We start from the raw sequence: 13894 nt of genomic DNA, 5'->3' as shown, positions 1-13894 counted from the left end.
AGAAGAAAAAGTTGGCTACGATCTACATTCGGTGGGGTCGGGCTCCAAATTCCTCAATAGGACACCCATAGCACAAAAGTTAATAACTAGAATCAACAAATGGGACTTACTCAAACTAAAAAGTTTTTTCTCAGCAAAAGAAACAATAAGAGAGGTAAATAGGGAGCCTACACCCTGGGAACAAATCTTTACTCCTCACACTTCAGATAGAGCCCTAATATCCAGAGTATACAAAGAACTCAAAAAATTAGACAATAAGAGAACAAACAACCCAATCAACAAATGGGCCAAGGACCTGAACAGACACTTCTCAGAGGAGGACATACAGTCAATCAACAAGTACATGAAAAAGTGCTCACCATCTCTAGCAGTCAGAGAAATGCAAATCAAAACCACCCTAAGATACCATCTCACTCCAGTAAGATTGGCAGCCATTATGAAGTCAAACAACAACAAGTGCTGGCGAGGATGTGGGGAAAAGGGTACACTTGTACATTGCTGGTGGGACTGCAGATTGGTGCAGCCAATTTGGAAAGCAGTATGGAGATTTGTTGGAAAGCTGGGAATGGAGCCACCATTTGACCCAGCTATTCCCCTTCTTGGTCTATTCCCTAAAGACCTAAAAAGAGCATGCTACAGGGACACTGCTACATCGATGTTCATAGCAGCACAATTCACAATAGCAAGGCTGTGGAACCAACCTAGATGCCCTTCAATGGATGAATGGATAAAAAAAATGTGGCATTTATACACAATGGAGTATTACTCTGCATTAAAAAATGACAAAATCATAGAATTTACAGGGAAATGGATGGCATTAGATCAGATTATGCTAAGTGAAGCTAGCCAATCCCTAAAAAACAAATGCCAAATGTCTTCTTTGATATAAGGAGAGTAACTAAGATCAGAGTAGGGACGAAGAGCAGGAGAAGAAGATTAACATTTAACAGGGATGAGAGGTGGGAGGGAAAGGGAGAGAGAAGGGAAATTGCATGGAAATGGAAGGAGACCCTCAGGGTTATACAGTGGAGGGGGTAGAGAGAGAGGAGGGGAGGGGAGGGGAGAGGTGGGGAGGGGGGATGGTGGAGGATGGGAAAGGCAGCGGAGCACAACAGACACTAGTATGGCAATATGTAAATCAATGGAGGTGTAACTGATGTGATTTTGCAATCTGTGTATGGGGTGAAGGTGGGAGTTCATAACCCACTTGAATCAAAGTGTGGAATATGATATGTCAAGAAATTTGTAATGTTTTGAACAACCAACAATAAAAAATTAAAAAAAAAAGAAAAAGAAAAAGTTCAGAGCCTTTAAATAGAAAAATCAGGCCTATAGGAGGTTGGGACTCTAATGGTGGTTCCTGACAACTGTTGAGTCAAAGGAAAGTGGGGTGGGATGGTTCCAGGGCTGAACTTCTAAAGCTGGTTGTAGTGATTGTGCCTCTTCTACAGCGAAGAGAATCATTGTTCACAATCAACTAGCACCATTTCACTTTGAAATACTTTGCCTTTTCTTATCATTTTTTTCCTTTCTAATTGGTTGGATGGATATTTTGAACTAGTCAGGAAATAATTTATAAAAATGGGAGTGAAAGAAATAGTCTTACGAAATACATGTAAATAAAAATAAATTAAGTCTGTCATTCCTATCCAAATGAGTGTTTTTATGGTATAGCTTGCTCTTTAGGGAAGAATTTCCAAGTCTGATAGATGTTTGGAACCAGGCACAGCTGTGGTAAAGAACTAAATGAGGCGATTCATGGTAAATACACTTTTCACGTCAATTGGGTTCCAGAGACCAAATGCAGCAGAGGGTACAATGTGCCTGGGGCACCAGTACAGTGACTTGTGAGGAGAATGCAATTAAGGCGTAGAAATGGAAGAAGCTATTTTTGAAAACATCAGAGAAATGTAAAAAAAAAAATCTAATTTTTATAAATTGTAATGTAACTTCTGAAAATGTGGTCCACAGATTACTCTCATCGGAATCGCCTGGGGTTTAGTTTCAAATAGTTTCTCGGACCCCACCCCCGGTCCATCAGAATCATAACAGGGGAATCAGGGGAATCTATATGCTCTAAAGCTTTCCAGGTGACTGTTAGGTATGCTGAAGTTCCATAATCACATGCTTGTTGTGAATGTTTTCTGTAAAACAAGTGGTCAAGTGTTAGCTAAGCAAATCTTTGGGGAATGTAATAGATACCTTTGAAATCTTCACCTGGCATTGATGGGTTTTCTGAAAATTGTAGACAATGGTTCTTTAAAAGGAATTTCTCTATAATAACGGATTGCCCAGATATGATTTTTTTGATGTTTACTCTTCATGTTCAAAGACATAGTTTCCCAGTGAGTTGAGAGTGGAGCAATTCTAATGCAAATTAAATCAATATAGGGATCTGTTTTGTTCATTCAGATCAATAACACTTTTCTCCTCCATGACATTTTATTCCCTAAACTAGATAATTGTTTTTTAAAGTCCATGCTTCATTCATAGACTTAATTCATAGAGGGATTGAATAGCAAACTGTAATGAAATAAATGTAGAGTTTGGATACAATGACATAGGTAGCTTTATGTCTGTATCTTTACATGGCTATATTTCCATATCTTTATGAGGCAAAAGTTGCAGTAATCCTCTGTGGAACTTCCTGACTTCTCAGAAATTATAACATTTAATTAAAAATTATTATTATATTAATTTAAATGGAATTGTACACACATCCCTTGAGGAAAGTTCTGCTTCATTTCCTAGTACCCATGTTACTTAAAATAAACATTCAAAAATACCTAGTGATTGATAGAACTGGCTTTTCAAAATCAATCTTCTTATGTGTTTTCAGTTCAATTTTAAACATATAGGTATGTATAAAACTAGAGTATAGGCATTTATATATAATAATTATGATTCAACAGGATTATTATATGACTATGTTAATTATACATTATTAAATGAATTTCTTGGATTAAACTCATTACATTGAACTTAAATATGTAAATTCAATGTAATGATATATAGATATAGATAGACAGACAGACACACAAACACATAAAATACCACCACACCAGCTCAAATAATTTTTCTTTACCAACTTTTTGCAATCCTATTCAGAGTGAATCACTTTTAAAGTTACGCAAGAGAGGACCAAATATTAGTTTTTATTTTCTGTCATCTAGTCTGACCCTCAGATTAGATCCAGATTTTAATGGAAAGGAGAAGAGGAGAAATCAATTATATTGCCATCTTTGAGGACAATTAGCACATTTGAAAGGGTTCTTGTGTGTGTAGGGGGGCCCTACATGGGCATTTTTCCTGGTGCTCTTCCTATATTGTGTGCCATTATCAGAGAATGCATGACCCTCTCATGCATTCATGTCTGTGTGTTTTAGTATCCATTATAACATCCCTTACAGCTAGGTCCAGTTCTTGTTTATCTTCCTGTAGTTCCATGTACATAGTAGGCACCCCATGAATGTTAGGTTGGAAAACAAATTTACAAAAATAATGCTTTTTAATGAATAAAGCTGCTAATGTTTTTGTTTTGTCTGTACAAGATATTACCAAGATTCCTTACTTTCATTCTAAGAAAGTTTCAAAAAAAATCAAGTTTTGACATTTTTTATCGGAAATGCTAGAAAAGAGGCAAATGGACATTTGAAATCAAGATGCTTGATATCCATTTCCTTCTTTTTCACTTGACATTTCAATTATGTTTAAATCATGCTGGAACACAGACCACCAAGATCAATTACTTTCTGCAGGTAGTACAGGGACAAATGACAGGGCTTTGCCATCCTTCAGCTTAAGCTGGAAATTTCTGGAGCAGCAGGAGAAAACATTTATGATCATTGCATAGAATGATAGACCCCAGGGATTAGAGACTTCATCAGGGTTACTAAAATCCCTAGTTTTCTGGTGATTTTCTCCCATCTTTGGTCATTTTGATGTGTATTCTAAGAGAAACTTTCCCCAAATCTCTGCAAATAATTTGTGGTTATATAATTGGAAGTCATGCAACATAGTTTTCCTTTTTCATCTCTAGTGATGTTCCATTTATGCTTTTGCCTCAGCTCATCAAAAAATGTAAGGGCTCTTATCAAGCTCCCTTTAAATAGGAAAGCCTAATTTGTATTTGAATATATTATATATTCTTTTGCCATGAGGAAGCCATTGCTCATTTATTCTTCATAGAATCTAAAACAAATTCCACTGGAACATAAGAATGTGAACAGTCTCTTGTTTGCCTTGCTGATAATTTCCCAAAAATTATAAACCGACTACTAAAATTCTTGAAGGCTTTCTGCTACCAGCTGGTTCTCCTTCTTATCCTAGGATGTCTAAAAATGGTAAATCCAGATGTCTGTTTTGGGGACAAAGATACTAAAATAAACATACATTGGTGATAAAATTTTGATGAACAAGGAGCATCATCTCAGAACATATATGCATTCAGGTGTCTTTTTCAAACTAATATTTTTTTCATTTCAAAAATACTTTCTCCCTGAATGATACATGAAGGACTGACCCACACTTAGCAGTCTGAGACTGGAGGCTGACAATGATCAGGCAAAGGAGTCTCTGATTTCAACATCAGGAGACAGCAGCCTGAAAAGTGTTCTCAACTTTGGGCAATGAATGCTATTTGTCTTACCCAATCAAACACAACCCAAAGTGGGATCTTGGTGTTTAACATCTTATGCAATTCTAACACTAATTGGGTAGCATAGATCTTTTTGCATTTATAGCATTTAGTCATTTGTGATTAAGAAATACAATTTGATAATATTTCTGAAGCAATTAAATCAGTTAGGGAAAGAGATTACTGATTCATTCTAAACCATGACAGATGAGAAACAGGTTTTCTTTCAGGTAGTATATGTTGCAGAGAAATGGAGAAAAAGACAAAAATAAGAATTTAATTGCAGTTGTCTCTTGGTTTATCCAAACTCATTTGCATTGTGATAGATAAGATCTGTCTTTTTCTACCTCAGGTAATCTCTACAAAAGCTAATCAGATTTGCCAATTATATTTTGCTTCCAAATTGATTCTCTTTTCAAATTCATGTTCTTGGAAAGGAATTTAAAGAAAACAGAAGGATCACAAAAGTTAAAACATAAGGTGTGAAAATTTTACTCCAAGATTTTAAATGAAAAAGTATATAGCTGAATATACACATTTACACTCCTTTGACCTGTCTTGTTTAAAAACCTATAAATTAACAATTTTAAATCATAATTATATCACCAAAGTAACTGAAAAGATACTGATTCAATCCTGAAATAGTTTTCATAAATAGGATGTGTATGTTTCCTATATCTAATTTTATATGTACAATGACACATTTGTTTATATGAACAGTTATATTTTTATATTTATAGTGAAATATGTCCAAATATGTTGGACTTTGTCAGAAATCAAAGAAATCCTTCCTGGTGTATATAGTCTAGGTGAACCAGGTCTTCTTTTCAGCAAAAAAGAAAGCACACTACTGCAAAATAATGTTCTTTGGAAATGATTTTTAAAATTGGCTGCACATATGTGGCTAGACAATTTCCTTTCAAGCTAAATAAACATGATTAATTCTGGCAGTTATTCAGATGGCAAAGGAACATTCTGACTTAATTTATCATGATAAATTTATCACTGCTTTCCTAGAGAAGGAATACATTTTTATCATAACACATTTTCTCGCTCTCTCTTTCTCTCTCTCATATCTATATATATAGAATCTGTATATAGAATATGTGAATAGACAGACATGTGCACACACACACAGCTTCAGGCTTCTACTTTCTTAAGCATTGTAAATATTAATGTTTGGATTTAAAGTTTCAAAATATAAAAATATAAAATTATATTTCTTATCTCTGTACTAGTTTATGTACATACTTCATATTCTTTGATAATTAGCCATAGCCATGTTCATATGTTTATGCAGATTCCATATTGTGGGATTGTGGTTTCACATATTTCAACCATAAAATAATTAGAGGTAGGACTGCCAAGTTAAAAGGGCATGGTGTTATGAGTATTGATTTTGGGAATGGGGAAGATGGCCTCTATGGGGAAGGGATCCCCATGACATAGGGATCTTCAATTTGGACACTGGTTGCAACCAGAAATACATTGGTTTTCTCTTTATTGGGATAGAGAGAAAAATAAAAAAATAAAAAATGATAATTCAAAGAGGAAGCTGGACATACCTTTAGTGCTTTTAAATATTTAAAACACAACTTCATTGAAATACTTTATGAGAAATACTGAAGCACATATGTCAAAACACATTTCAGTGACTTTCTATAATATCCTAGAAAGAATCCTAGTCTAGGATTAAGGTATGTTGTGGTCTTAGAAAACCATTTAACTTCTCTGAATATCTGTCTACTATGTTAAACTATCTAGTATACCTCCCAACCATTAAGATGTATCAAATTTCTCCCATATTAAAAACAGGAACAGGAAGGGCAAATTTATGGGAGACTTGAACATTTTCAAGACATACAACCCAAGATAATAATAAATAATAGACGCTAAGTTCCAGCTTTCATTATGTATAGACCTAGGAAGCCTGAAATGTGGAGGTAAACGGCTTATTTTTTCTTTAACATTTAAAAAGGAAACTTGCATTCTGAATGCAAATATGTGTCTACTTTGTAGGAATACAATAAAATAATCTGCAAACATTAGGAAGCACAAAATAAGCCAAAGCTAAAAACTATAAAATTCTTGTTTATTTCTGGAAAAAGACATATTGTTAATTTTAAAATGTGAGGAATATGGATAATTTTTTAATTAAAAAAAGGCAGAGGTTTTCTTGGTATCAACTCTTTAGGCCTAAAACCGTTGTCCCGCTAGAAGCCCCATGCCTTTCATTATTCCTTAATTCAGATATTTAGGTTCCTGTACTAATGAGGTAAATCTGCTCTATGGCTCACCTGGAGGGCTGATCAGCTGGCAAAGACAGAGTTAGGATGGAAAGAGGAGGGGTGGTGTTGAGCTAGAATGTGAAGTCTCTTTACTTTAAGGAAGGCTCCATAGGAGAGGTAGAGGAGGGAGTGTCCTGTGCAGTAGGTCAGCTCATCTGTCATTTTTTGGTAACTATATGCTCACCCATTTATTAGATTGACAATAACTTCTTAAGGGTGGCAATTTTGTTATTTTCATTTTTTATCTCAGCGTATGACATAGTGCAGGGCACTTGCTGGACATTTATAAAAAGCATGAATAAAAGATCCCCAGCTCCTAATTTTGTGTGGTCATGAAAACTGATTGGCTTAAGTTCTTTAAAAACGAATGACTTTCTTGTGTTTCTTCTTTAAACTCCTGAATACTTTGACATGCATTACTTTGATCTGTATATCTGCAAGAATGCTTGAACCCCAATAGTCATTGAGTAGGAACTCAGATTGGAGGAGGCCTGTGAAGGAGTCCTTCAGGGTTGAGGGCTTTGGACTGGTGAAAGCAGCATTAGACAGCAGATGAACCAAGGTAAGTACATGGGGAGGTGACTCAAGAGGATTTCACAAAAAGACCAGAGAAGCTACCATTACAGAGACTTTTTTTTTCCCCCCTAACTTTCCAAGCCAGGCTACAGGGACCTAAGAGCACTATCCATCAAATGCTTTCTAACTGTATTTATTGTAGTATTGGGGATTGAATCCAGGTGCTCTCTACCACTGAGCTATCCTTTATTTTGAGACAGGATCTTGCTAAATTGCTCAGGCTGGCCTTGAACTTATGATCCTCCTGTTTCAGTCTCCGGAGTAGCTGTAATTACAGGTGTGTGCTACCATACTGGGCTTCACCAAATGTTTTGTACAGCAGCTTGGTAATGCTGGAGTTTTGAAGGCAAGCCTGGAAGCTGCACATCTCAGGTGTACTTGGTTACTAACCTGCACTGTTTGGTCCAGATTAGCTGTGCTTAATTTATTGTAACCCCATTCTTGCTTTTCCTTATTTGGAGGAGAAATGAAAGGAAGAGAAAAGATGACCACATCTACAATCTCCTTTCTTCCCCTCACTCTCTTATCAGTGTAGTCTGGTACAGAAGCCATGGAATTTGTCATTTCATGGGACATTTAGGGTCTGTTCCTCTGATTTTCCCCCCAACTCTCCCTCCATATGCATCACTTAGACAATTTGTGCATAGCTGATTCTGATGTGAGGTGTTGGTTGAGCTACTGGAACACTCATCTCACACCCTCTTTTCCAAGCATCAAACACAAGCTTTGCCCTTGGGTCTACATGGGCTGCAGGGGTTACCTACCCGCCTTCTTCTGAATATTTATGCCCAAATGCCAGGATGTCAGATGCCCGTCCACTGCCATCACAGACCACCACAGGCACAGGAGGCGTGTCTCGGAGGTACTCCAAAACGATGGAGATCACATTGGGCCCTCCTTCCACGATGAGTGCCACCACCGGAACCCCTTGTCCGATTCCTGCATTAAAAAAGGAAAAGAAAAGGGAAAAAAGAGAAAAGAACACAAAGCCAGCAAACCAAAGAAACAAAAAGAGAAACAAAAAGCAAAAACTAAAATTACTGAGCACAGGGGAGGTGACAACATATGAAGGGATAAAATATTGAATGAAAATTTACAGAAAACTCATTAGCAGAATCCCACCCCCAGGGCATCCATCTGACTTTGCCCTCTCCCCACAGCTGTCCGGATGCACAAGTCAGCTAAGGCACCAATTACCCTACTTTGCATAGGGGAGCCTACGGTGAGGGGAGAGAAAGGAACCGGTTAACAGAAAAAGCACTGGGCCAGCAGCCAAAAGATTCGAAGCTAAATGTAATCCTAAGCAAGTCTCTTATCTATCCAGTAGTTCCATTTCCCATATAAAAAAATGGCAAGTTAAAAATTGCCACCCTCCTGAAGTTATGAGAGCGATAAGAAAATGTTAAATAGTTCTCTTTATTAAAGACTTTGAATATCTGCAGAGTGGTTGTTGAATCAACTGCTGGCTAAATTGCAGGTCTAGCATCCTGACCACAGGCGATCAGCTTGATTACTGGTGCTCAGCAGCACGGTGGTCCTAACTGATTCCCCAGGAGACACAGCACCTGCCACAGTCAAATTCTTCTCTACTGAGCAAGGCGCCAGGCACGTGATCAGTACACATTTGGTGAATTGAGTTGAATTAAGGGGTTTCACAGATCTTTCTGAAAATCTCTAAGCTATTTATTCCAAGCCATGGCACATTGCTATTTTTAGGTAAAAATATTCTTGTATCAGTGCTGCATGTGTAGTTCAAGCTAACGTATTAAATGGAAGTATTAAAAATGAATGTCTGATGGGACTAGGTTGTGGCTCAGTGGTTGAGCACTTGCCTAGCATGTGTAAGGTACTGGGTTCGGTTCTCAGCACCACATATAAGTATATGAATAAAATAAAGGCCCAACAAGGTCTAAAAAAATAAAAAAATGAATGTCTGACATACATGTATGATATGTCAAAATACACTCTACTGCCATGTATATCTAAAAAGAACAAATTTTAAAAATGAGGCACAATGAGACATTAAATTCATTTTCAAGTGACATTTCAAGTATCATCAGCGTTCACTGATAATTCCCTTTTGTTCAGTTTGGATTTATACTGTGTTTTCTCTCCCTATGTCCTCAGAATAATTAGGAAGTTGAGAAGTAACAGAAAAATTAGAAGGTCATCTTAAAAGTTCTCTTAAAAAGATAAAATTGAAATCTTGCCACTTCTGTAAATATGAACTTAAAAAAACATCAAACCTTTGGTCACCTGGTTCTCCCTTAGTCCCTTTTGCTGTGGTTTTATCTTATATCAAAAAAACTGCTTCCCAATGGCAAATAATAGTTTGGGATTCTGTTTCTTGCTCTAGAGATCTTATTTGACTTATGTGACCTGTTTTACTTTTAACATCTGAGTACTTCAGTCTTGCAGGGCTTTATCTACTCTAAGTTAGAAAATATTTTTTTTTTATTTGAGTTTCATTTTAAGGGAATTTTCCAAATGCCAGATACACCAAAATGGGTGCTGTTCAAATCTACATTTTAAAAATATAAATAAAAGGATGACTGTTGATTAAGCCAAGATTTCTTTTTGTTCTCCAGAAGGAACCTGGGGAGAGAAGTGACCTAGGGTCCTGTTAGTCTTCTTGGATGGTGAGGTTTTGAGAATTATTCCTTCCAATCCAAGTCAGGGAGTGAAAGGTCTTGCTGCTCTGTCTTGACCCAGGATCCCTTAATGTCTTGGACACTAGGTTTCTCTCAAGATCTGGGTATGTATGAAGGGGATACTTTTGCATTGCTGCTGACCATGACCACTAAGTAAATGGAAGTTGCTCTGAAGATGAAAAGCTAAGTTGAAATGTTAGTAGAGCACACCTCTTCTAGGAGAGAACTTGGTGTCCTAAAAAATATCCACCCATATAGGGATTTGTATTTCTTTTCATATACTTTGGAAAACAATGCATCTTTTCCAATGTGAAATTCTGATATGAGGTATTTCTCAAAATACTATATATACTACTTTATTTCTCCCTTTGCTTTGCTCTTTCACAGGCTCCTATGCCTTTTATCAAGGAACAATATGCCATTTTCCTGTTTGATATAAAACTGATATATCTACATTCATTTTAGGATCTCCTCCAAAAATTTGCCCAATTCTGACTCTTGAGCATGAATTTAGTGGGACTTTAACTCTCAGACCAAGTATTATCCACTCTGTATTCTCAAGGAGAAAGAAGTCCTAGAATGAACTTTCTAAAATGTTCCAGTTAGGGTCTACAGGACAGCAAGCAAGATGGCTGGAAAAGTCCTCTCTTTGAGAGGGTTCATCCATGTAAAAGATCGACTTTTTTTTTTTTTTTTAAGGCTAATTTGTATGATAGTAATAAACTGCCAATTTATCTCCTGCCAATATATTTGTCAATGTTGGAAAATGTTATAACCTCTAGAAACATAGAAGCATTTTCAGGTTAGGATTTTCTGTATTGGAATGAGACTGATTATAAAATAGAACAATTAAAGCAAGTATATTAATACAAAGCTCAAAATTAAATAGTAAAAATTGGAGCATAGTATCCCTTTTCTCATAAATTATATGTCTATAACTCCAAATTCTTTCCTATTTCCTTCAGTGATAAAACATTGAAAAATTTATTCGATAGACAATAAAAGCTATGATAGCCTAAAATAAAAGCATTTTTAAATTTCTTAGTTAGGAGAGGTAGAGAATCAGATTAGGTCTAAAAATAGCACGTTTGTTATAAATTAAACTTGCTAATGCATGGTAACACTTTTCTGTCACATCTCTCTTACTCAGCCTTTGTTTCCAGGGAAAAGAAAGTGATACCTAGTGTTTAGCAATGACCTAAAGCAATGGTTCTTAACCTAATTTGTGGAGGCAAGGATCTTGGCACTCTTCTGTGAATCTAGGAGAGCTAGCAACACTTTCTTTAGAAAAGGGAACATATGGATGGATACAAAAATGCCTCCATGCAATTTCAGGGGGTTCACGGATCCTTGAAGCCTATATGAATATCTTGATAAATGGACCTCAAAATCCCCACCCTAAATTATAATATTTTGATGCATCTGTAAAAACTATCAATTTGTTTTTTGTATAGCTCATGGAGTCAAGTTCTAGGATGGGTTTTCAAAGAAAATTCTATGTCCAGGGGAACTATGTCAGGTCACTGCTACCAGTTATATTGATAGTGCTTTACCTGGAAGGTTTAGCCAATCAGGATGTATCTCCTCCCTCCCTCTTTTCCTTGTTTTTCTTTGATTTTTCTGTTCAAACTGTCTTTGCTAAATTATATTTTGGACATAGGATATTCTAAAAATCTCTAGGAAAAATTCACAAATTTATAAGTTAGAATCTGTGGGATGTGAATTTTTAGTAAGCAAAGAGCTTTGTAAAATACCAAGAACAATATATTTTTATTAGCACAAAGAAAACATTTTGAGAATCCCCTGCATATGTAGCAGGACTAATATAGCTCACTGCCATTTTCTTTATGCTGTTAAAAAAATTAATATAATTTCCTTTTGACAAGATCCTCACAAATTCTGTCTTGCTCAGCTAAACTTACAGACGAATTCAACTCCCACACCTGAAAAAATGTGATTTAGATTGACATTTTAAGAAATATGTATTATTCAGGAAAAAAGTTGATCCCTAAGGGAGTGTGTGTGTGTGTGTGTGTGTGTGTGTGTAAATTCTTGTTTATTTTTTGGGGGGAGTTGATTTGGGGGAAAAGTAGATTAGTTCCTTACTTGATTGCAGTCATTTTTCATCTTCTTCTATAACCAAAGTCTTGCAGAAGTTCTTAGAAATTCTATTAGAATTTAATTTTAGAACAATCTTTAAGTTGCTTTAAGCAAAAAGAGGCAAGAGGCTTGCCATGCTCTTCAGCTTTTTCAATTTTGGAACTGGAAACATCGTAGCACACAAAAACATGAGTTTGGATAATGGATTCAGCAGCTGCATTCTACAGGATTCCGGGTTGACCAAAGGCTTTCTAATTACACATGGAGCCCTAGTTCTTTGTGTAAGATAACCTCTTAGACTTTGGTCACACTTCATTCTGACTGCTATGCAATTCATCCAGCACTCCCAATAAAGTGAAAAGTTTCTGTGTTGGATTAAACAAAGACTGGGTTGGGCATTGTGAGGGAGATAGGTGGCAGGAGCAGAAGAATGTCTTACCATTCCAAACAGCTTTGTTTTTTAAAGCATTTCTATCTCTTCTGACATGAAATCATATCTATGATCAGTTCAGGCATTTGTGAAAACATTGGGTATGTTGCAGTAAAATGCCTCAATAGCTGAGAATTTTATTCAAACCAGTGCTTTGGTTTTATGTGAAGATCACCATATATGATCTAAAGTGCTTATAGGGATCATTTATCTGTGGTTGGAAAATGGTTCCTATTTTACAGGAGATGCAGCATAGGAAATTATTTTTAAGTCTTAATGCCCACAGGTCACAGATCATGATTATTATAGTACAGGCCATTCAGAAAGGGTGGTTCCCACTTTGTGTGAGATGACCTCCTGAAGACCTTGCCTAATTCAGGACTGTGTCGATGGTAGAAAGCTATTTCTATTTACCAGCTAAAGTCTTGTAGCAATAATAGGAACTCAGTTAATTATTGGTGCTGCCATCTCTGGGATTATGTGATTCTTAGTTTTTCAAAAGTTTGTGTGAAAAATTCATGTTTCAAAACAATAGGTATTGTGAAACTTTGTCAATGTTTTACTTTATACAGCTTTGCTTACGTGATTATAATTTTCATAACATTAAAAATCATTGAACAAGTGCTCTTCATCTAACCTCTTCCTCAAAAAGCACTGTCTTTGATTCAATGGTTGAGTCTACCAACAGAAACATGGTCACCAACTTCTATATTTAGTTTATATAATGGGGCCAAAACAACTAAGTAAACCCCTAAGATACTAATTTTTGGGCAGACTTAGTGGACGTCAGCAATTACTGTACAGATGAATGGGAAGAGAAAATGATATGAAGCTGGTAATTAGTTGTATTTAAGAATGACAACATAAAATTTTTTTTCTTTCTCTTTAAAGTGTTTCTTATAATTAGGAAGACTCCAGTTTGTAAATACATGAATATTCAGGTACAATTGTGGAAATATTATACAGAGAGAATATTTTATTGTGCTATGTTTGTAGAAGGAAACATTAGAAATCTCTGAACTACTTAGCAAGTAAGCCCTAGAAAATAAATGAGTCACATAAGAAAAAAATACATCTTATTTTAAGCAGAATATTTTCTAGGTCTTCTACAGAAGCAGATATTTTGTATAGTGCCTTTATTTTTTGGAGGTAGGATACATTATTTATTCAAGAAAGAATAATGAAATGTGTCTGACCTTACTTAGAAATGGGT

At 35.9% G+C, this 13894-nt stretch overlaps 1 protein-coding gene across 13 annotated transcripts in view; it reads right to left on the bottom strand.

Moving 5' to 3' along the window:
- Trpm3 (transient receptor potential cation channel subfamily M member 3) overlaps positions 1-13894 on the bottom strand; it is a 536247-nt gene that overhangs the window by 217613 nt on the left and 304740 nt on the right. For all 13 annotated transcript variants that reach the window (XM_058584013.1, XM_058584014.1, XM_058584015.1 and 10 more), the window contains one exon: positions 8265-8439. In XM_058584013.1, coding sequence (XP_058439996.1) covers positions 8265-8439 — 175 coding nt within the window. The remainder of the gene's footprint in view (positions 1-8264; positions 8440-13894) is intronic.

This window comes from Marmota monax, unplaced genomic scaffold (genome assembly GCF_021218885.2).
Source record: "Marmota monax isolate L192 unplaced genomic scaffold, Marmota_monax_Labrador192_F-V1.1 WCK01_AAM20220418_F8-fsc00059, whole genome shotgun sequence".
NCBI classification, from domain to species: Eukaryota; Metazoa; Chordata; class Mammalia; order Rodentia; family Sciuridae; genus Marmota; species Marmota monax.
Note: the sequence above shows the minus strand (reverse complement) of the source record. Positions and strands in the feature narration are given on the sequence as shown.